Source organism: Metopolophium dirhodum, chromosome 9, assembly GCF_019925205.1.
Source record: "Metopolophium dirhodum isolate CAU chromosome 9, ASM1992520v1, whole genome shotgun sequence".
Taxonomy (NCBI): Eukaryota; Metazoa; Arthropoda; class Insecta; order Hemiptera; family Aphididae; genus Metopolophium; species Metopolophium dirhodum.
In genome coordinates this window covers 12323973-12349349 of record NC_083568.1, presented here as the reverse complement: position 1 = coordinate 12349349, position 25377 = coordinate 12323973, and the positions used below count along the sequence as shown (strand labels likewise).

The window sequence follows — 25377 nt, the reverse complement described above, 5'->3', positions numbered from 1 at the left end:
CAAAGCAAATTGTTTCAAAATAGAAAGAGCATAATATTTATGCATTTTTAAATTGTATATTGCAGTCGTTTGACCAACCTCTATACTACAAAGAATTCTTATTTGTATTGTACGTGAATTTATTTTTAAAAATAGTAAACCTTATTCGTTTCATATGGAAAATCTCGGACATAAACCCTCTCAAATGTAGAATGCTTAATAAGACAATGGGACAGGAAGGTTTAGATCATAATATTTTTACATGTTCAAAATAAAAATAAAAACGTATGTGCAACCGTAATTTTAGATTTATTAAAAATGAATGAGCTTAAAATAACGAACCCATTATATATTGACTATTCAAGATACACCCAAAAAAACATATATTATTATAGTAACTTTCAATTTTTCAATATTTTTTTTATTGAAGATTTATATAAATCCAAATTCAAACAATGTACGTGCATATAATAAATATTATGGGGACGGAGTGGCCGACCCGAGTTCGATACCTCGGTCGTAGGCGGCATTTTTCTTCGGGCAAGTCACGGTGTCCGGAGAACAAGTGCCGCCATTCCCCACCCGGGCATGGCAGATACCTACGGGTGCCCAAATTAAAAATTCTGCCAAAACAAACACACACGTGTAAACAAATCTACAGTACCCTCCCCTACAGTACCACAGGCTAATAACCTAGTAGTTGAAGCCTTAACCCTAATAAAAATAAATAAATAAATAAATAAATATTATATCGCCACAGCAAGACAAAATTATTCGATAATCTTATATAATTATTATAATTTCAGTTTGTTGTATGAAAAAAGTATTAGCAAGGCCACTATTAGGCCAGTTAATATTATTTATTTTCAAGTGCACTGCATAAGCATTAAATATGTTTAGCACAAACGTGTTGGAATTATATTAATGTTAATGTTAAGAAACGTTCAACGTTATATTTTTGATGAACTGTTGAAATTTATGTGTATGATACAATATAATGATAACAATAAAAATATTTTTTGTAAACAAAAACAGAAAATACACTTTGTATGTCAGTCTATAACAACATTTACATAAATAATTAATTTCATTTTCTTTTCCGATTTAACAATATTTTAACTAACCGAGTTCATATGAACAATAAAATACCCTCCACAAAATATATGAAAATAACATACAACACTGTAATATATCTTTCTGCTCACACAACATTTTTATTTTTATTGTTATTATTATTATTTTTAATAATGGTAATATGCATGCGATATATTAATTAAAAATTATTTTTTAAATAACTATCCAAAATGGATATAATGTAATAAACTAGACTCGTTTAATTTAATGCAATAAGTAATTAAGTTGCATAATTTTTATCATGTGGTTTTAATTGTTTTTTCCCACGTCATGCAGCAGACTAAAATTAAATCAGCCTTCAATACCTTGAAAATACACTAAAAAAATTTTTTTTTAAATAACGGTCAGTATATGGAAGCGTACAGATTAGTGTTGTTTTGCGATATTAAAGCAAACAGCAGCTATAATCCTTTTTTTTTATCACTATTTTTTCCGTGGGAAACACAGTCGTATATTTTATAGAGGTAGGTAGTTGAGTGTCACTATCACCACTACCACCTAAAATGACTAGAATTTTTTATTCTCAATTGTATTACAATAATTTTTTCTTCTATTATTATTGATACATATCAGTTATTTGACACTTTTTTATTTCAAGAGAAAATTACCATGACCTTACTCGATACATAATTACATTATATACCTTGATAAAATAATACTTTACCTATTATACCTCTTATACGGTTGTTAACTAACGCCTAGTGATGGGCAAATTCCCGGGACTATAATAAGTTTTTAAATATTGATCATAATTTTCAGTTTTAAATTAAACTTATGGCTGTAAATGATCCAAATTACAGTTCTTTACTGATATTATTTCAGTTTAGATTTTTATTATTTAAAAAAATGTTACTAAGTAACTATAATTTCATTTTTTAATTAAAATTTTTACAATGATCACAAAATTAACTATCCAAATTTTATGTTAAAAAATAAACATACTGAAATACTGAATAACTTTTACTTATACATGTAATGAACAATATATATTTCTATATAACATTAGGTACTTCAGTATCATTATTAATAAAATGAAAAAGAAACAGTACTCTTAAATCTTAATTAATATACTTTTAAAATAACAATATTATGAACTTATGATCAAAAATAGAAAACAATTAATAAAGTATCCAAATTACTACTTTGTATTTAAATAGGTTTTCCCACTCAATTTTTTTTTTTTATTTAAGGATATTTCTCGAGAGGCTGTTCCCTGTTCCCGGGAACATTCCTTGGGGAATATTCCTAGAGGCACATCACTACTAACGGCTATCAAATTTCATATCAATAATAAAGATCACTGGCTTCATAGGCATAACATGGCCATAATATTCGACTTATTCGCAACATAAAACTGAATCTTGCTAGTAAATAATATTGTGACATAATTTTAGGAAAAAAATTCTCATTTATTTAGGTGGCGTTTCATTAGATTACGTTTTAAGTTTGAAAAAATAAGTTTGGAAAATTATAAAATAAAATTTAACTAAACTTTGCATATAATTTTCATTTAATTGTTTTAGTGTACTTATATAATTTTAGGTTAGTGACATAGAGTTATATTTATTCATTGTGTTTATCAGGCATAAACAAAAATTTAAGCAATCAAATATAAACATAATACTGGCATTCCGTATATTATAGTATCCGAGTTAGCTGTCGCTGCGTACGGTAACCGATTTTTACATAAGATATTATGATCATGCGTTCACGGCATGTTCATGGCAGTTGTACGACACTTATCTTTTGTAAATATTAAACCAATGGTTCAGTATTGGTATGTATTGAATCTTAACTAAAGGCTATTAACATTTAAATATTGTAAAATATTAAGTATTACATTATATTTTACAGTATCAATAATGGACCTTACATAGTAGGTACCTACTTGATGTACGTGTTACCTAATTAAACCTAAATAACAAAAAGAAAAGAGCATGTCAAAATCACACCAAGATAACGAAAATCAAATAAAGTGAGTAAATAATATGCAATGTACACAATGTTGTGAAAATCGGTTTTATACCGGTAAAAATCAGTTACTGATTATTAAAAATGATATTTTTAGGGCAATTAATACCGATTATTGACAATGAGTAAATACCTAACAATATGATGTGATGTATCCAGTACTCATTAAAACGAGAAAAGTGGTTACCAATTTTTAAAATTTCTTTTGATCCTTCTAGAGCTGATCATTCATTTTCGGGTAATGACTTACTTACAACTTTAATTATTTTTTTTAACTATTTTTATTAACGTATAGTTACGAAAATATTTTACATGGCTCAAAATCATCAGTCCCAACGACTCCCTCCCGTCAATACTCATTCAACGAAATTGATACGTATTAAAATAATTGGCTATTAAATGGGTACCTACTTAAGTATACAGTGTAAAGTTTGTGAAAATATTTTATTTGCCTAATGGAAATCTATTCAACTTATTCCGTGGTATAGTGTAGAACTCTTGAGTATAATTTATTGTATCCTTACCGATGCAAATAATATTGTTAAGACATATTATTATGTAAAGCCACATTACATAATGCGCATATTATCGAAATAGGTCTTTGACGTAAATTCTTAGAATTTTTCTCGCTTGAGTACCTATAGTATAATAATATACTATTATCGGCTGATAATATATATATGGTTACCATAACGTGGAAATCGTAATTCAAATATCAATTATTGTCATTAGAATGGATTCTATCAATTAACTTTTTAGTTTAATAGGAACGGATAAAAATAAATCGTAATAACATTTTGCAGGTTTAGATTCTGATCAAAGCGACGTGAGGTTACGTAATATTGTATTTTTAATTAGTTTGTGTTGATGCCCAAAAATTAGTTCAGCATACAATAGTAGGTATTACTATTTACTAATAGAAAAATTAACTACTAATATAAAATAAATGTAAATAATATATAATAAAATAACATTATAGAAATATATTACACTATAGGCTGACGGTCTGTCTCGGCTCAAAATTATCCTATTGATTGTATTCAATTATTTGTTACAGGGTTCAAATTTAACACATCCATTTACTACGGCGACCCATACAATGACCAGGTACACTAGACACCTGTCCAGAGCAGTACATTTTTTTTTATTTCATTGTTTTTTGCGTTAACTACAAAGTCTAAACCTAACCTGCAGCGTTGTGTGCACGTTTCAGGCAATCGTTTTTAATCTGACGCTTGTGCCCAGCAGTGTACACAGACTTCAAGAGAACCGAATTAGTAATAAACGGCAATATAGTTTTATGGTGCCACTACGGGTCGAATATCACTGACAAAGTAATATGGCTCGAATTCCGGACATAAAGTTTAAGTCGGCGACATCACTTTGTCTACTTGTATTGTATAAAATTGTGTTTAATATGAAATGTGCACTGTCGTTGGTATGCAAATTCTATAAAAGTTCTCAAAAACTGAAGAACTTGAAGTTTTTGTTTTCGTTGGAAAATTCGCAAAATCTTTTACACAAAAATACAATAAAAAAAAATTTTAATTTGAAAACAATTTCGAACATAAATTCAAAATAACATTCAGTTTTTCAAAAACGTGTACCTATATAATAAAAATTAACACCAATAAATATCGTTATTTCATTGAAATTAAATTTATTTTAGACGTTGAACACTATAATATGTATAATATTCTCGACGAAAATATCAACAAATTGTTACAACCACCTACGAATATAATATTATTATTGGTTGTAACCGGAGTGCATATCGCTATTACAAATAATTTTCTACACACACTATTACTAACACAATATTATATAGTAATACAATATATATATATATATATATTTATGTATAATAGGTACAGTATATTATACCACCGCCGATGTATTATGGCATATCACGGTCTCCGAATACATAATTTCGAGTCTAAAATTATTTTACCATTACGTTTCACTAATATTTAGTGTACGGGCACCTCCTCCAACCTATGCGCACACAATATTATGTATAGTCTTAATCGGTTTGCACAGATTAACGTCCATGGACGTTCGTTCGTCCGTTTAAACGCCATTAGTTGAAATAACAGTCATAAAATAGACGTTGAGCTGCTGCCGATATCGAACTGTCGCGGTGTGCCCATATTATGCCGTATATAATAATATTATGCTGGCCTATAATATTCATGGTCACGCGCGAGCGTTAGTACCACGTGCACACCATAATATAATGTCATATTATTATATTATGCTAATGAAAAACGGCGAAAGAAAAATACATCAAACATTATATAATATGGGTTTTCGCTTCTTATCAGGTACCAAGCCAGGTAGGTAGATATAGTATAGGCATTACATAGATAATAATATATAGACAGGGTTGGTTATTACCTCGTGAAAGGCCAGTCCGCGTCCGTGGTGGTCGGCGCCGAAGTGCTCCTGCACGGGAGGCTCAGTCTCGGGACGATTTTCAACGTGATCGGCCGTCTTCTCCGCGTGTAATCTGGAAAATCCAAAAGCACCAGGGATGAAAGGACTAGACGACGGAAAAGTCTATATCTATACTAAAATTTACGGTATACACGCGTTATATATAGGTACACATGCGTTCAGTTCGAAAAGACGCAGAGAAAGACGGGGGGAGGGGGGGGGCGACACTTCGACAGGCAAACGCCTCCGAGTTTTACGAGGAGCACAGGCGGGCAGGTGGGTTACGGCCTGCGATGGGTATTCATTTATAGTATGATAACACATATTATAGTATTTTAGTAGGTATTCACTACGTCGGGTAGTTTAAAATATGCATAAAGTACGTCATTTCTTTATCTGGTTTTGGGATGGCGGGTCGGGCGTATTGGGTTCAGTGTGGGTGGTAATATCAGGCTAGTCTCTGAAAAATGTCATGTTCGCCACTGGCCGCGTATAATATAATATTACCACCGACCGACCGACGATATAACAAAATAACGGCCTTTGCGCAGACACCCTCCGCGGCGGTTTGTCTAGAAATGTCCGCGCACTCGCGTATATATATGTACGCACGCGGATATCCCTCGGGAACACTTTTCAGTATCCACAATGCATTCTCTCGTAAACTACTTTACAGTGTTTCCGGAATCCCTCCAGAGCTATAATATAATCTTATCGGCAAACGGGACGATTGTTTTTATGTCGCATTGTTTTTATGTTTTTATTCGGGAACTCTTATCCCCCCCCTGCCCCCTTTCATCACTATCATGTAGGTACTAAAATCTGTGACGCAATTCACTCCGTGATGGGATTTTGTCGTCTGATGACTAAAAGAGCGCAATATAATATAATACGGTTACTATATACTCTCATCGCTATGCCAAAAAAAAATTACTATATTGTACACATATTTGCTACTGTAGCCGTTTATATTTGCACGCCGAAAACCTCAGCCCAATATTATATTATAGCTGCGACAGATTTTCGAAAACAGAGAGCTAGATTACATATTTTAGTGCAGAAATGAAATAAAACGTTTTGTAGTACTATCTGTCAATCGATTTCGGTGTTAATAATTCAATGAATATAGCACTCCTTTTAGATATTTTCACTGCTGTACGTGACACGTCACAATGTAACCTATACAATAGTATACTTATTGATTTCAATGAACATAAAAGTACCTATAACAAGTTTACACATATTTTAGTAGGGGCGTATCCAGAGTTTTATATCAGAGGGGGGAGGGGGTGGTAAAAGTAATAAACAATATTATTATGTATGTAGTATATACACGTTCATTAGAAATAAAACATTTAAGACAATTTAAAAAAAGAAATCAGTGTAAACAATTATGTATAATTTCAGACGCATCGTAGCTCCGCATGAATAAAAATTGTTTGTGAATCCGAAACTCTGCATGCACCGCATTTCAGTCAAAAAAATGTACATAGCTCCAAATCATGAAAATATTTTTAACACCAAAAGTCCACATGGCATACAATTATTTGAAATATCTAAAACACTGGAGCTCCACATTTATCAATAAACCTATTAATGATATATTGATATCACTATATCAATATGTAAAACCATTTTGAAATTAAACTATTATAATGTCTGTAAAGCCATGTCTAATATCATTATTTTGTACTGGTTAATTTTCTACGTCTACGTGTGTTCAGTTCTGCAATTTTTCGTGTTTTGTGACTCAACGAATCGACAGTGATCACTGATTAGTTTTACAAAATATTAAAATATTGTGCCAAAGTTTACCGAAGCTTCTAAAATCACTGTCTGAAGTACATGAATAGGTACATAAAATATACAATCCCGAAAACAGTGAAGGATGAATGTTTTATATTAGCAAATGACCCATTAGATCATACTATTATATTTTGGTGTAATTCAAATTTAGATTTAATGTGTGATTTTCAAACGTTATACAATAAGATCAACCTACTGATTCAGGATTTACGAAGCCTATTGTGAATTATTTAGATTATACATAATATATAGAAAGCTACTCATACAACATTTCCAGCCAGAGTTCGGGTTAAAAAAGAAGCAACACTGGAGAGGACGACAAATAATTGTGAATCTTTTAGAGTTAAATTTGGTGATTTGTTTATTTCAACTATACTGCGACGTACTGCGACAATATTGCATTTTTATAAAAAATGTATTATCTGTGCAGACGGATTCTTACATTGGAATGAATTATTCTGTTAAGGCGGCTCCAATCGATGAAAAAAAAGTGACTTTTTGACAAATAAGCTAGACAAAACTGGAGGAATTTGGTTTGACGGACTTTATTTTTGAAAACAGATTATGATTGATTAACAAGTTTACTAGGTTTTGCCACAGGCGATTTTAAATATTTATTTTTTCAGCTGTGATATCCAAGAATAAAAATATGATATTTTTTTATTTATATTATTCATCATGACACTAACAATAATTGGAATATTAAAACTGCCTACTGTTATATTAATTCAGGACATTTCTAGGAAATATTGACCTAAAACGATTACAGATCAAACTTACACACTAATCTACTTTGCACACACTTAAAAGTGATTTTAATGATATCATGTTAAATTGCCTATATAAATTTCCTTAAGACATGACCGACTGGAGCCCCCTTAAAGAAAATTAATGTATAGGATAATTAATAGACATGAACAAAAAATTAATTTTGAATTTATAAATAAAAAAATAGAAATACAAAATGAAAATTAATTTGACAGGTATGAATATGTAAAATGTTTATATTATTTAATATTTTTTGATACAACTTTATTTTTCAGCAGTTTTACTTAAGAATATATTTTTAAAACGTTTTATATTATGTATTATTATTAATTGATCTATGTATTATATGAGTACATGGATGCAATTTTTTGTTGCTTAATTATTCTTATAATTTTAAAAATATACCTTGTGCGAAGTTACGCTGTCAAAAATAATATACTGCATGTGGAGCTAGAAAAAAAGTTTGTGTATCAGACTTCCGGTGCTATTTTATGAAATGGCGGTGACTCGTGCTCCCATAATTTCAATGGTTTAAAAAAAAATTCTAATTGAATTTTTAAAATGTCCGATTTTACAAATGTTGTTTTTTTTAGTTATTTTTCCGGCGAGGAATTGATTATTGAGTGGATTGTATTTTTAAGGAAGGATCTAAACTGTGCAAGTCTGCCCGGGTGGGTCTTGCTACGGTGTAGTTGGATAGGAACATCTAAGCCGTGCAAAGTCTGCCCGGGTGGGTCTTGCTACGGTGTAGATGTGTAAGAAAGAAATCTAAACTGCGCAAGTCTGCCCTGGGTGGGTCTTGCTACAGAATAGCTGTGTAGAATACTGAAATGATTTTGTGCTCCGCAGTCGTATTTATAAGCCTGGTCTCGCCCGCAGCGGCGCTGTGTAATATGATTGTCTGTGATTGGTTATTGCGCGTGGTCGCACGGCGGCGATAACTCTGATTGCCCGCGGCATTGGTTGCCGCTGCTCTTGAAGCCACGCCTACAGTGTTTCTGTTGTCGTAGGTCCGTACGTGATGCGGCCGGTCCCGTGTTCTGTGGCAAAACGAAGGGCGCCCGCCGGTCGGGCGCCAGCTGAATCAGGAACAGAACACGGCACCGACGCCGGGTGGTGGCCAGTACCTGTAAGGACGGGTCTGTGACCAGCGTGACTTGGTGGCACCATGGTCGAAGGATGTCACCGGGCGCTGACCGGTAGCGGTGTTAATTGCCACACCCACAGCCATCCGTTCTATGATTGCAAGTGATGTCGCCTATCTTAATGATTTATCTCTGGCTTCCGTTGATGCATAGTCCCTCCGTTGACTGGTTACGTGGTATGTGGTATAGTCCTGTACATACGTGCAGCCTTAGCACACCCAAACCTTAGAGTTAGAGATCATTACTAGTGTAATCGATCATCATGGCATAATATTTATTTGTTATCGCATAATAAGCGGGTCATCAAGACGATTCGTTTGAGCGATTTTGTAACTGTACATTATTGCGACCGGTGTCCCTTATGACCGAACCGGTCGGACTAGCGCTCTACGTATTACTTAGATCCGGCCGATACGGTTGGCGGGAGGTCGGTAGCACTCCTAGACACCTGTTGTACGCCTCCCGACGTCAAACAGCTCGGTGCAGCGTTTATTCGGGACGATCGACTCGCACGATAGCACCGTCTGACTGTACGGAATCTCATCATATTATGCAAACAAATATTTTTCCGACGGCCCATAGTAATAACACACACATACATTGTTAGATTTAAATATAAAAACTCATCATGAGAAATACTTCACGTGGCGCGAACAGTTACACTCTTTAAATAATAAATGATATCACAAATCTATGCATAGATCATAGATGCATAGATCTATGCGTTTTCCGGGTTCGAGAAACAGTCTCGACCCAATATAGTATACATACGTACTCTTTCTTGACCAGTTGTATGTATCATAGAAGAATACATTTTTCGTCATTTAATATCCAAAATATATATTTGGAGTGGTTAATACCTAATTCGAATTAGGGTCTTTGACCTAACCTAATTTGAATCTATGGGCCTTTGATTAAAGGCCCCATCAATAGTTGCACCTAGTTTACATTGTTTATGATGTAATGATAATAATATTTAAATTATCTTGCACTAAATACCTACCTTATAATATGGAAATGTTAGTGTTTTCTAACTTAATAATATAAATTACGCTTGTAAAAATAAACCCAAATATAATAAAATGCTACAAAAAGTTTGTATAGTCGAGTGCGATGTTCAAATAATATAGTTTGTTGACATAGTTTTTTAAACTATAAGTTTTAAATTAGTTTTATTTTAATTTAATTGCATAAAAAAGTGACACTTAAAATATACATTTTAATTTTAAATTTTTTTTTTATATGCGTTTAAGGTTACATAAGTATATTACTATATTAATAATTAAACATACATATTATAATCTATTTATATTTTATACATTATGTAAACAAGTTCTCGAAAGAACGAAATTGGATTAATTAAAAAATAAACAACTGACGTGTAAAATACATTATGAACGGATGCTGGATAAGCTATATAATTTTTTGGAATTTTTTATAACATCAAATATAATATTTTATCATGTTCATCAAGTATCAAGTATTCATCAGTACCTATCAAAACGGTGCGTTTGTATTTGAAAATATTTCTTGTTCGATAGACTCTTCAAGGGTTTCAATGTTTCATGAATACTGCAATTAATGTTGTTTTGATTTTTAATTCTAATTTATTTTTAAATTTGTTGCATATTTTGTCCACAAAGTCACAGAGTCTGGTGAATATTAAAAAAATCGTCATTTGTCGACGTGTTTACCGCACTAAGTAGTTTATATTTGTATACAGTGTTGACCAGACGTAGTTCCGTAGTATTATGAGAATATCTTCCAATAAATAGAAGTCCGGGTGAATAGCGATGGACATCTAGACCAGGGGAGTAGCCAGGGGAGTTTGGGGATGTAACACCCCCCCCCTCCCAACCATTGACATTTTTTCCTATACTAAATGTATTATTTATATACGAAAACTGTAAAAAACTTGGATTTATTTATATTTAACCCCCACAAATTACATAATCGTGGCTACGCCACTGCGGTTCCTACTATACTACTATTACTATACTCATTCTCAACTTATAGTAGAATTATCAACTCTGCATGCTGATAATTTGACTTGGCCTCTTAATAATTGTTATCACGACGTAAAAAGCTAGACGTATTTTCGAAAAATTATAAATTTTACGTACGTATTTGTTTGATTGAGCTTAGAAACAAAATATATGTCATACGAAACGTTGTTGTAGCGTCGTGTACATAATATATTCGTGTATACTAATACTATTACAACGTATTCGTTATACTTACATATAAAAACAGTTCTACTAAGTATAAGAAATAGTAAAAATAAAATTTACTCTTAACTCAAAATAATTTTAAAAGTATCCACAACATTATTTAAATAACTTTTTTTTTACCTAATCTAATCATGATTTGCATTTTTATACACGAACATACATATTTTTAAATTATTTATTTTATTTTAAAATCGACGAAATTTACATTCTTAACACTTGAATTATTGCGCACCCTTTAAATGTATACAACATTATGTATTAGCATAATATGTTAGAAATTGAAATCACACGGAAAAATTATAATATTACTCCATATTTTCTAACGTTTTCGCTTATTTGGTATAATGGTATACAAAATATCAAAATTTAAAAGTTTAATTTCAAAATTTAACCTTTTTATTTTATTTTCTTTGTTAAGCTATATGCAATTATGCAAATCAAAATTCAGCAGAAGTATTATTCAATACTACTCTAGTCTGTAATACTATTAAACATAGTAACGTAGTACATATAAATATTTTATACTAACTGATTACTCGACTTCACCCGATTTAAAATTAATCTATGTTTTTATCGTTTTTTATTTGACATAATCTCAAAAAAAAAACTGGAGACAGATTCAACAAATGGTTAAGCCCAACGTAAATCCAAAATCGTTTCGATTGGTATTCGTCTGTATGCGTTTCCGAAATTAATAATCGAAACATAAATGTAATCATTGTAAGAATTGTGTTCATAAGTTTATGATTTTGACAAACAAACAAATGGCACATTACTTATTTATACAATTTATATAATATATAATATAAAGATTATAATAGGCACAATTATGTTTGCAGTCTATATTTGAGAAAAAACAATATATCGTTGAAGCGTTAAGTAGGTATATGTACAATTCGGGTAAAACTCGCAATGGTTTGTTGAAATTTAAATACATACATTTATCTACCTACTAATATGTACTTTAATAATGAAATAGATATATATATACTAGAAACCCTTAATTTTAAAATTAATATTGCTAAAACTAGAAACAATCACTTATTTTTCTTAAAAAACATAAAAACCAATTATTTACTAGATTCACCTACAAATAAACTCATGTCAAATGGTAATGTTATGCATTATTAGACTTATAATTTTCTTGTAACATAAATGATATTAAAAACACGTTTTTTGTTTAAATTAGCTTAATCATATTATAATATAATATTACCGATTGGGATTATTGTGAATTTGTATTATTAATAATAATATTGTAATTTTTGTATCTTGTTTTTATATTTTATTGTTTTTCTTTTTTTTCTTGTTACATACAATTATTATATAATTTACTTATTCATGTTGAAACATCTTATTTGTACTATACATAATTTATACATAATTAATAATTATTATTTATATTCTTATTTAAATTTATCAAAATATTTTGTATGACTGTCTTATTTGTACACATATTGTAAATGGAGTTATGCTTCGTATATTAATAATATATAAATAAATATAGTCGGTATAATTATTATAAGTATTTTATATTGTGCATATTTTCATTATTTTACAAAATTGGGCAAAATAATTTATAAGCTTTAGGATTAATTTCGACATCGATGATAGTGAGAACCATGTAGGTATATCGTGTAAGAGGGATAGTGAACGTCACGAGGGTGAAAATGTGACCTTTTTTGAGTATTTTGAGTAGGACAGATAAATACCGATGGTTAGATATTCGGTGTGGCATCTTTGAAACTGTAAGTTATATTATGTCGACATCGTAAATTCACGAGTTAGACACGGGTGTTTTCGAAAAAAAATATAAATTCGATGCTATTGTGTTTAAAAACTTGCCTGTCAAAATAAAAACCAAAAAATAATTAAAAATACGACATTACTGACTAGATATAAAAAGTGTAATCATGGCTGATGTGATTAAGTTAGGTTACATGCATTCAAATTACATTTATTGATTTCATTGTTAACAATTTTTTTTTATTGTTCAAAGCCTTGAAACTATGGGCTTTCAATATGGTTACGGTTGGTATGGTTGGTACGGTTGGTTGGCAACACATGTATGTTTGGCAAGGTTTTTGCCACTATGGAACCTGCAGGTAGTCACTGGTCACCCATCCGGGAACCAGTGGCAGCTTACTCTCAATCACGATGCGTGATTTATTTTAGCTAATGTGCTGCGCTGAGCCATACATTAATTTTTATAAATTATATTGTGTTTATTATAAGTGTTAACAATATTGTTTTCAAAAAATGAAAACTTGATATTTCTTATTTTAAATTCATATTTTGATATTAAATAAATTGTGTAACAAAATAATAACAATTTAGTTTTGATAATTCATTGAATATGCAAAGACGGTTATAATATAAATATAACTATTATGGTTGGTTTCTATCATTTGTTTAAATGTAAGACTACGAAATCGATATATTGTAGATATAACGAACAGTAGCCGGAGTTATATTTTTAATTTAATATTTTGTTAAGATGTGTGTATAATAGTGTATTATGGTATTTTATAATATGGACACTAGGTATATACATAAAAAATATTATAAATTTGTTGAGTTGGAAAATAATGCATTACCTTAACAGTTTATAAATTGAATGTACCTACCACTTTTAATTCATTCATTCATTAAAAAAAAATCCAATTTAACGATATAATAATGATTATTCATATTAATTTTCATTCATTATGTAACATAATTTTATAAAAAAATTCAAATTTCATTTAATAGTATTAGTACCTATCTCGCCAAATACGATTATTATTTATTATACTAGGTTTATAATTTTACTACTTACTAACTATAACAATATATCATACGTACAATTACTTTGTTAAAACGTTAAGTTAAAATTATATTTTATCACAGCAACAGCGTGTGATTGAATCATTATTAATTATTAGTTATTACAAATATCATTAGATAATTAATAAGTACAATATATTATATTCAATGATATAATATAAGTTTAGACTACACGGACGTGACTACATTTTCCACGTGAAAAAATAAGTCGAATAATCAAGTTGATAATAATATATTATAATACAGGAGCAGTTATCCTAAAGCTAATGTTCGATTACTAATGAGGGTGTATTTATATTTTAAATTTATCCCTTTAATAATAATTTTATCATATGCGTATACTGTTTTATACGTTATTATAATAATATCAAACTCGCGAATTTATTATGATTTATTGCACTCCACGCCGGACATAGTTGGATGGCAAGTATAGGGATGCATTTACAAAATTGTTCGAGATTCATGCGAATTAATTTGAAATATTTTGCGGCACAAAAATATGATTTTGCAGCGGTTAATACGAGAGACTTGCTGCGGCAACACGGGGTGGCCTAATATAAACATATTACATGTATGTAACATATTATGCATTCAAGTGTAATCAAAAAACATAGATACTGTCTAGGCACTAGTTACTAAAACGGTTACGTGCAATTATTACGGTTGTGGTGCTCCGCCCAATGATTATATTATTAATTAATAATAATATAAAATTGGTAATAACTTTGAAACACAACATGACATATATTATTAAGGTTATTACAATAATAATAATAATAATAAATAAAAATTAGATTCATTTAATTTAAAATTTGGCAGTTAGCGGATTTTAAAAATGTTTTCTTTACTATAAACCGCACCCATAACTACATTAACCACTATGGCAACTAGTAGACTCTCCGGTAACTTAGTTATACTATCATGTGAATATCATTGGTACCTGGTGGTATATATAGGGATACCCTAATAGGATGACCCTATCCATATATGTATAACATAATATTATCTATAGATAGCATATAGAACAGGACCATAGTATACCATATCTAAAATATACTATTGGACAGCGCTTATAGAGAAAAACCATGGGGTGATATAAAGTACAAGAGAAAAGAGACAAAGTAGTCAAAGACGGCGTGAACCTACTTTGTGGCCAAAATAAAAAATGCACTAAAATAAAATAAATATTTTAGTGATTATTGCTATTCTAATATTACTATAGGAAGTTCACTGATTAATATAAGATGTTGAAAAATGAACATAATTATGACGCGCCTGCAACTTTATTTCGCATAATCTATAATTTGAATTTGTAACATTGCAACTCGTTTGGGCAAATAATGAAATTAAATATATTACTATGGTTTGCCCACACGATCATAATTGTGTATACATATTACAAAACAAGTACTCGAATTAAATATGATAATATTTTAAACATGATTGATGTTCATTTACCACGAAACATTTTCCGAATCTTCCCGCTTGTTAATGGAAATGAAAAAGAAAAAAAAGTGTAGTAATGCATCCATGACTACTTTGTCGTGTTTTTTCTCTGTCGTTTACTTAGTCACCAAGCATAATATTATCGGTGATAGGGTGGAGTGGAAAGCGTTTTCCATTAGTTCGTAGGTCTATAGCCTGCAGACCCGACCGCGAAAGTCCGCCACTGGTGCACAGTGGCGTTTGGCACGTGCACCGCGACATAACCGCCAACGCGCCTGCGCACTAACCTGAGGTGGATCCCAACGAGTTTCTGGCCGTAAACGCGTACGGCGACAGGTAGTCGCACGTGACCGGCTTTTCGGAACAATTCCCGTCCGGCTGCTGTTGCTGTTGCAGTAGCGTTTCGTCGCTCGTTGACTTGCCGCACCCATCGTGTGGCTCGCTCTGCCCGAACGGTGGGTCGTCGTGGGTAACGCTGAAGCGAAATCCAGTGGCCAAACACTCCTGAGAACAAAAACGGCAGTGGTATCAGTCGGTATACCGCAGCTGTAGTATAATAATAATAAATTATTTACATATTACATTATAATATATTTTATTCGTAAAGTAGGGCAAGAAATGCGATCAGATCGCTGCAGTCGATCAAGGCGGCGGCGGTCATATCGAGCGTACCGAAGTAGAGAAGACTACGTACGTACCTATATAACTGTCAAACTATACCAATAAATTGAATGAGAAAAATAAACTTGGAAATCGGAACAAAGTACATATTATTATTAATATCTTTTACGTATAGCCGTATAATAGGTAAGACCTAGTGAATACGATTTTATAAGTATAATAATATATTATACATATTTACATACAGAATGTTTATTTATAATAGGTTTATAAGTCTGACGGTAGTGTTGTAGAAATTATAAATAACATCAGTGTTATCATCAGTGTTAGCTTCTTCCATTTTGATGGGGTGGCTTAGAACGACGTGTCGTTCTTCATTGTCTATGTGGCAATGGAGTGTGAGATGTTCAATCGTCAATGGTACTTACATCACATTGATGGCAGGTTAACCGTTGGTTGAAAATATGAGAAGGGGTGAGACATGTATGGCTCGCGTAATATATTATGTTTATTATATAAGTAGTTTAAAAAAAAAAAAAATTAGGACGATTTGTCGACAATCAGACGATGTAGGTATATCACATTATCACGATACATCGTCACTATTTAAAAATCGATGATACTCGCATAAGCCGTATACTTCTTAAAAACACGAAACGCCAATAATATTATTTTTATAATGCTTTTGCACAGTTGACGTGATAAAATAATATTATTATAAAAATATTATGAAAATTATATTATATTCCAGTCTACTAATTTCGTACCATTGACGCCGCTTGGCGGATATTTCCAACAGAACGCGAAAGTTCTGCTCGTCGTTGATTACATATACGCCAGAGCGAGTACCAGTGTTCGTATTTGTTTGATATTCCGCGTGACTATATATGGCGTGACAAACACTAATTTTAAATGCAATAATCAACAGTTTTCGGAAAACCGTCCATGGTATACTATAGTATACTATTCGTAGAGAATATATAACAAATTAATCACTAATAGAAAATATTAATTTACTCCAATATTGATTGTTATATTGGTTATTGTCCACCTTCTTAAATAACTGTAGTTCTTTAATGGTTCTATCAATTCATGATAGGTAAGTTCAACAGTTATTGAGATGTTATTAAGTGTTCATAAATCGGAAACACATCATGATTGTCAAAATCTTAGCCAATGAATGTAATTTATACAAATAAAACGTTATATTGAAAAGAAATACAAATAATATTGTTCGAAATTATTTATTTATTATTTAATTACTTGAAAAACAGCATGAGTTGTATAATTAACCTATATATTTTTAGTAATAATTTCTCACATGTGAATAACCATACCTAACCGTCCTAACCTCTAAACATTTTTGACGTTCCTTTCACAAGTGGATAAAATAATTGATTTATGCTTCCTTTACGTCTCTTCATCCGATTTCCGACCACATTTCGATTATATTGGATGTACGGCGAGAAATCGGTTTCACTATATAGGCGTAACTGCCAATGTTGTAACTTTCTAAAATGTCTTCTTTCGTTATATAATGCCTCAGTTAGGTGTTTATACTTGAAAACTGCTTTATTATCAGGTCCCTTTATCCAAAAAGTATATGCTATGACTTGATAAAGTTTAGAATCATTTACCCGGCTTTGTTGGTCTGTTGGTCACTGTCCTAATATGGCTCATCCACCGCACGATTAACGAAATATTTGGGCTCGAACCACTATCAGAACGCGTAATAAATCTTGTGTTAACTTTACTAAGAAAGTATTAAAAGGGAGATACATTGACGCTCTCCATTTGCTAGAATGACTCTGTATTCGTGTTCCAGATAATACTAGGTTATAGGGTTATTTTTATCCACCAATGCGTAGAACAAATTTTGCGAAAAATTCACTAATAGCTACATTGATCACAATAGCCAATAATAATTAACCACTCCTACCAAGACCATATGAATTTTTGTTTGTGATTGATTATGCTATTATATTATTTAATTAATCCGTCATATTGTATATATGTATATTATATATCTTATAATATATTTAAAAAATGTTAAATAGCGTAAATTCATAAAAATAAATAAATAAAAAATTGTATTGTATACTTAACACTGAAAGCATTAAGCCATATATTTTGGATAAGAATTTTGCTGTGTATGTTGGTCGATTCTTTACATACACTACCCAACTATTTGAGTGTTCGTTGTTTTTGACTATGTTTTATTTTGATTTCACCTATATATTGCCTAATACCTTATCTGAATTTTAAGATAAATTTTTATACTTAAGTCACAGCGTAAAACATTTATTTTTCTAATAGAGTAAGTCAATCCTTGTTTTTATAATATTTGTCAATTATTATAAATAGCAAAGTGGATTATTTCTTTGTTTAAAAGTTCGCAGTAAAATGTGTTTAATGGCTGCGAAGTTTTATATTTTAAAATCCAAGTAATTTACTTTGTTATTGTCATGTTTCTCGTATGAAGAATCTAATGTGTTTTATTTTTCTCAGATGTGGACCAAATTGTCTGACTGTAATCAGAATTTCCTGCACTGTAAGTATTAAAAAAATCTTAATCTAAAACATCACCTATGTCCTGGAGACAAATTGCTGTTAGTAAAAAAGTGGTATATAATGACATATTATTATTACAAAGGTCGACTCATATTATAAGAATTTATTAATATCAAGTAAGATAAGTAACTACTTTCTGTTCTATTTGCTAAAACTAATGTAAAGTGTAAACTGAAAGCTTATAATTTATTGTTAACTGGAACAAGTATATAAGGTACGTGGATGTTGATGGTTAATGACTATTGGTCTATACTTACAAAATCAATATTATTCAAAAAGTTTTCATAAGTTATTTTTGAATATACTAATTATTATTGCAATCTTCACTTAATTTATTCTATTCTCTTAAACTTTACAGGTTCATCAGAAATTAGAATGTTAATTACCCCATTAAAATAGTCATCAAACTTTATGATTCATAAAGAAGTTTAATAAAATTAGCCGTATTTTTTTGTATTTTTGTTTTAAAACATTAAATTCTGATTACCATTATTTAAAAGATAATCTACAGTATTATCATATTATGCCAGTTAGCATACATTTTTGTTAACCTTTGAATAATATACATTATATAATTAACGCATATACCTGTATATACACGTATATATATATATATTTGATTATATGTATACGAATTATTAATCTGGATATTGAGGTATTTTATAATGCAGATAAAGTCAAGCTGCATTTATTAATACATCTAAACATAGTTTTAACTTGAATTTATATAATTTTGGAAGTCTAAATGATGGTGGTCGCAGATAGTATAAAGAATTTATAACGTGCCAATATTAAAAACAAATTAATATTTAAATCATGAGATAACATATTTTGTATTTAATCGAGACGACGCTCAAATATAATATTTTGTTTGACTTGAGTAATGATTAATGATAGACTGATAAACGTAATTTATATGTATGCATACGTTTACACGGGCAAGGACTGCGAAGGATGTGAATGACAACAAGAAACATAGAGCTACACTGTAAATTGGCAATTATTTTACTTGCATTAATTAAAGACTTAATAAGATATATGCAAACTAAGTTTAAATCATATTTATGCGTAATCATACAGTTCGCTGCAATAAAGAGGAAAACATAGTAAAAACAATAATTAATAATATATTATATTTTATTTTAAGTGTTTATAATTCACGTTTTTTTTATGCATGGGAGTTGATTATATCATAATTTTTTATATGATACACTTAAAGCAATATGACTTTGTAAATCATAAAAATAAACAACATACAATGATATAAAACCATAAAAGTAATGAATTTTTATTTTTTATAATTTTGTAATTCATGATATTAAAAAGGACCTGTAAAATGCATAAATTTATATTAACCATTAAAATACCGCAACATATTATTTAATTTTCTTTGAATAAAATGTATTTTTTTTTCTTGAACTGTTATCTTATAGAGTTTTAATTTTTTTCTTTTTTAATTATAAATATAATGAAATTAAAAGTAAGTAATGGTTTATTTTTCCAGATGTAGCACAACTATAAATATTTATAGTTTACAATATTAAAACGTTTAAAAAGTATTTTTACTATCGTTTCATCGGTGCCTACCAGTTTTAGTGACTAGCATCTGAATTTGAAGTTTTATTCCCTCTGAGACATTATTATTAACAAATAACCGGACCAATAATATTTTTTTAATTATAAAATTAATATTATTATTATAATTATTTATTTTTTAGTCCAATTATTTGTGGCTCTTAGTTTTTTGCTAATTAAATCTTAACTTTGATTTTCAGTAAAAATATTGATTTTACCTACCTAGTTTCTACCTAATAATAATATTGTTCTGCGTAGTACTTTTGAGAAAAAATATATACCAACAGGGATTTATCATACCTATATTACTATGTTTTGATTATGTTTTTGTTATAAAAGTGTTATAAAACTCGTTTGCAACAAATAAAAGCAATAATTACAAGTGGAATATTTTAAGAATTAATAAAAATATTTTTCACTCACAAAAGTTTAAGAAAAAATTGATTAATAATTCTGTGAATACCATCTTACATGAAATTGTTTAACAATTCATTAAGAACCATTCTTTTTTAAATGATACTATAGTAGGTAAAGTTAAATATATTGTATTGATTTTGCTCGACTTTACAAAAGAAAAAAATGATTCTAACGATTGTTGTATACTTCGACTAGAATATAAAATATAACACTTTCATGTCGGATATTTTTTTAGAACATATAATTTTAAACTTGGTATGTAAATATTTATAAAATGCCAAACATTTGAATACCGATTATGAGTCTATAACTACTATTAAACCTACATATTAATCTGATTCAATCGTGGTTTAAAATAGGGACTCATAATATAATAATATTTTGTCTAAAATTGTTTAAATTGTTTTTAATATGATACTATTTCATCATCTACATTGCTTATATTTTAGGAAACATATTGCAATAGTCGCCAAACATTTCATAACGGTTATCAATAAACCTTATCATATGAATGTACCTATAGCTAAACTGAATTTACATTTTAAAACGATTCTTGCATTATTCTTGGTTAGTCCAATATTGATTGTAATATAAAAATTGTGTGGTTTTGTGTAATGATATGTTATTCATTACATAATTTTATATTATGGTATTCCTCGAGCTTCTATATGAATTGTTTCCAGAAATACAGTTTGGGAGTTTGTTTGTTGATACTTAATAACCAATATTACTATGCAAACAAATCATAATAATATTACTTTTTATTAATTAATTAAATTGTCCTATTATAATATGAGGAATTTATTTCTTTTAAATGCACACAATTATTAATATACTAAAATTAGTATAAATAAATTATCCACCTATATTGCAGTTATACCTCGGGTTAATTAATTAATATAATAATTATTAAGTAAAGAACATAGAATTTCGTATTTTGTAGGAATATCATTCAACGTACCTAGTTATTGTGGCACAATTTGTCATCCTATTCATATAGACATTTGATCCTAATATATACAATATTTGTTTTAGTTTAACTATTATGTACCGAATTATGTATTGCATAACTGATTTCTAATTTAAACAGCTGAATATATATTTATAAATTGTGAAACTTCATTCAATTCATAGTGGTGTAGACCAGGGCTAGTCGTTACAGTTTTTACTTATGTTTTATTGTTATTTAAAACAATTTTTTTTTCAATTGCAGTTTGTCATATTATTTAAAATACTATCTTGAAAACACTATACAAAAATCTAAACAAATCTTAAGTCGGATTACATAATATTATATAAAACTGTTTTGAAAAAAAGTAGGAACTCGTGACAACCCGCTTCTAAGTCATTTGTCACGTCATCATCCAGGGGTTAGTTGTCCCGGGTAAATCAAATAATAAACCACATACAAATTTAACTTTTTGTTATCAACGATAAATTTCTGTCAAATTTAGAATATTTTTCGACATTTGCACTTAATGGCAAGATGGCTGACATAGTATAACTGGACGCGTAGGTGTAGATTGTTAGGTGAATGAATTCCTGAACAACCGGTTTGTGATCCCGAGCTGAATAACAATACAAATGACAACTGCAAACGGTCCATATGGATATGATATTATTGGTCTTCTCTATTGTTCTTATTGGTGAATCTGTATTTTATATAAGTGGTGAATTATAACCGTTTCATCCAGCTATATAATATAATATAATAATTAATAATAAACTATACAATGATATTATTATAAATATACAAATTAGTCCACGATTTAGATGTGTAAGTATTATATAATTCGTCACAAATTTCGTCATACAACCATAGCCTATATTTGAGATAAAAAATTATTATTTTCATTGTGTTATACACTATAGTATACTATACAGTACATAATATAACGAATATAAATACAATCTAGTTTCAGATATTTTATTAACATTTTGACAACTAACCCCAGCCTCACGTTTTAAGGTGTAATAGATACATACATATTTTAGCATCTACTTCGTGATTGCAATATTATTAAATGCTTCTTGTAAATAAATAAATATTATAGACATAGCGATTGCTTATAATATAGGCATAAATGAGCAATTCTCAAATGTGTTTCTGATCAATCTTATGAATTAGTTGGTAGTATAATATGTAATACTATAATATTATAATATCTGCAATTGCTAACAATCAATAAAATAACGAAATAATATTAAAAAAATATATTTATTCGTGTATTAATATGTTTATTCGTGTAAACCGATATTCTTGTTGCAAAAAAAAAATATTCCTGCAGTACCTAAAATAAATTAAATACAAACGGCAGCTTGAAATAATAAACGCATTTCATTTGGATAAAACGTTTCTCAGCTTTTATCGTATACTGTTGGTTACGCTCGAAATACGTAAGTCAATCACGAACATTTTGGTTTCGTTTGACATACAATATACTTTTTTTCGGTTCGCTGAAAAGATAGAAGTATATCCATCTCAGTTATAACTAGTGTCAAAGGGAATACAAAAAACATAAATATTGTTAACCAAACAGAAAATGATCTTTTGAAACTCGTATATTATTTTCATCTTGGTGATCATACCGGCTGTTTCCTTTACCTACTCAGGATACAGTTTTTAATACTAAAATTGTTTAGTAGGACACTATGTAGTATACGTTTATTACAGCTGCGGTATTCATCAAATTTAGATGTATACAAAGTTAATGGTAAGTTTTCAAAGTTAATAACAAAAATCAAAGTGTACATCGCATAGACTATCGTCAGCTATTTACATAATATATCGTATCCGTTGATTTGTAATCGTGTCAATGTGAATTTTGAATTCACATAATATATATGCATATTTCGCAAATATCGGCCTAAAATAAAAGCTTATTCGTTACCGATGAATCTGTATTTTATATAACATATTATACACCTAATTTATATTATGCATAAAATAAACAAAATAACACAACTACGAGTATAGTGAGCGTTGTTCAGCACACTGCGCATCGTCTTCACATGTAACTAATTATTAATTAAAGACTAAGCAAGGCGTTAAACGGCTATATCATATTAATTAGTTTTATTTATTTATTTATTAAACAAATAAATATTTTAGTCTTTGGGAGTTGATGTGGTGTTGAAAAGATCAATTTTGAACTCAACACTATTGTTACATGACAAAATATCTAAATTTAGCACCTTACAAATATGCACTTTAGTAAGCATAATATTATTTAATATTAAAAGCTAGGAATAATCAATAATTAACTACGGCCGAAAGTCGTCACTGAGTGGTATAATAATCAGACTATCATTTTTATAGAGGTTAGACCATATTATGTACAACTAGGGTTAACATTTTTGGGGGAGGGCTACAGGCCACTCAAAACTATTAATCACAAATAACCCATAGGGAATAGAGGACTTATATTATATAAATCAATAAGTGATATTTTTTTGATGGGGCTTAATCGTAGTCAGTGATGGAGGCTAAGCCCCCCACCATAGTTGCGCTACTGTGTTAATCTAACTATTTAACTATACTAGGAACAGCTTAAACAAATCCTAGTAATGACATATAAAATGGAGCGATGTTGTTTGGGACTATTTCAATATTATTTATTCTAATATTGAATTAATTTAAACCGAATGGCCAATATTAAGTACCACACCTATACCACAATGATACCATAGACTGAAACTAGTGTGTTCTAACGTGTATGCACATTACACTTAATATTAAGTACTAACTAATCATATGGCACGTACACTATTTCATTGCAATATGTATATATTGTATGTACAAGCATTTGCGATAAAAACGTAAATATAATATAACGAAATTCTCGACCGTTGTATATTATAATGGTATTATACCTACATCATTACAGCTGCACATTTTAGTCCTATCCCTTCAAAAATATCGATAACACGTTACCACAATGCAAGTGAAATATAATATTATATTTTCAACACAAACCATTCGGTGTAGGCACATTTACTACGTTGCAGACTTCGTGTCTCGTCTGTTCGATTTTGATTTCTGGTCCAGAACGAGATATTATTCCCAAGCATTTCCAATGTTGATATACTTACCTTTGACTCCAGTTTATTATTGTGTATGTTCGTTAATCCAATAGTAGCATCTATAGTATAATAATTAGGTAGTGTGTGTTTTTGCGAGTTTTTAATTATTTTCTTGTAAAATACTTAGGTTTTTGTAATCGGTTGCGCTGGAATTTATGTTGTTAGTGAAATGTAATATAATGGACTAACAAATATGTACCGATCGAGCAGTGAAAACTGAGGAGTATCTTTATAATGGTGAGACGATGAAATTCAAGCAAGGAAATAGAACAGCGGCTGTTATTCAGAACTATTCAGAAGAAAACAATAAATTAGGTACCTATAATTAGTACTTACCGTGAAAATTACTTTTTAATTTTGACACGTAG

At 29.8% G+C, this 25377-nt stretch overlaps 1 protein-coding gene across 1 annotated transcript in view; it reads right to left on the bottom strand.

Moving 5' to 3' along the window:
- The window catches only part of LOC132952816 (cAMP-specific 3',5'-cyclic phosphodiesterase), a 680524-nt gene that overhangs the window by 564417 nt on the left and 90730 nt on the right, over positions 1–25377 (bottom strand). Inside the window, exons 3-4 of the mRNA XM_061025261.1 lie at positions 16030–16246; positions 5482–5593 (exon numbers count right to left, since the gene is read on the bottom strand). Coding sequence (XP_060881244.1) covers positions 5482–5593; positions 16030–16246 — 329 coding nt within the window. The remainder of the gene's footprint in view (positions 1–5481; positions 5594–16029; positions 16247–25377) is intronic.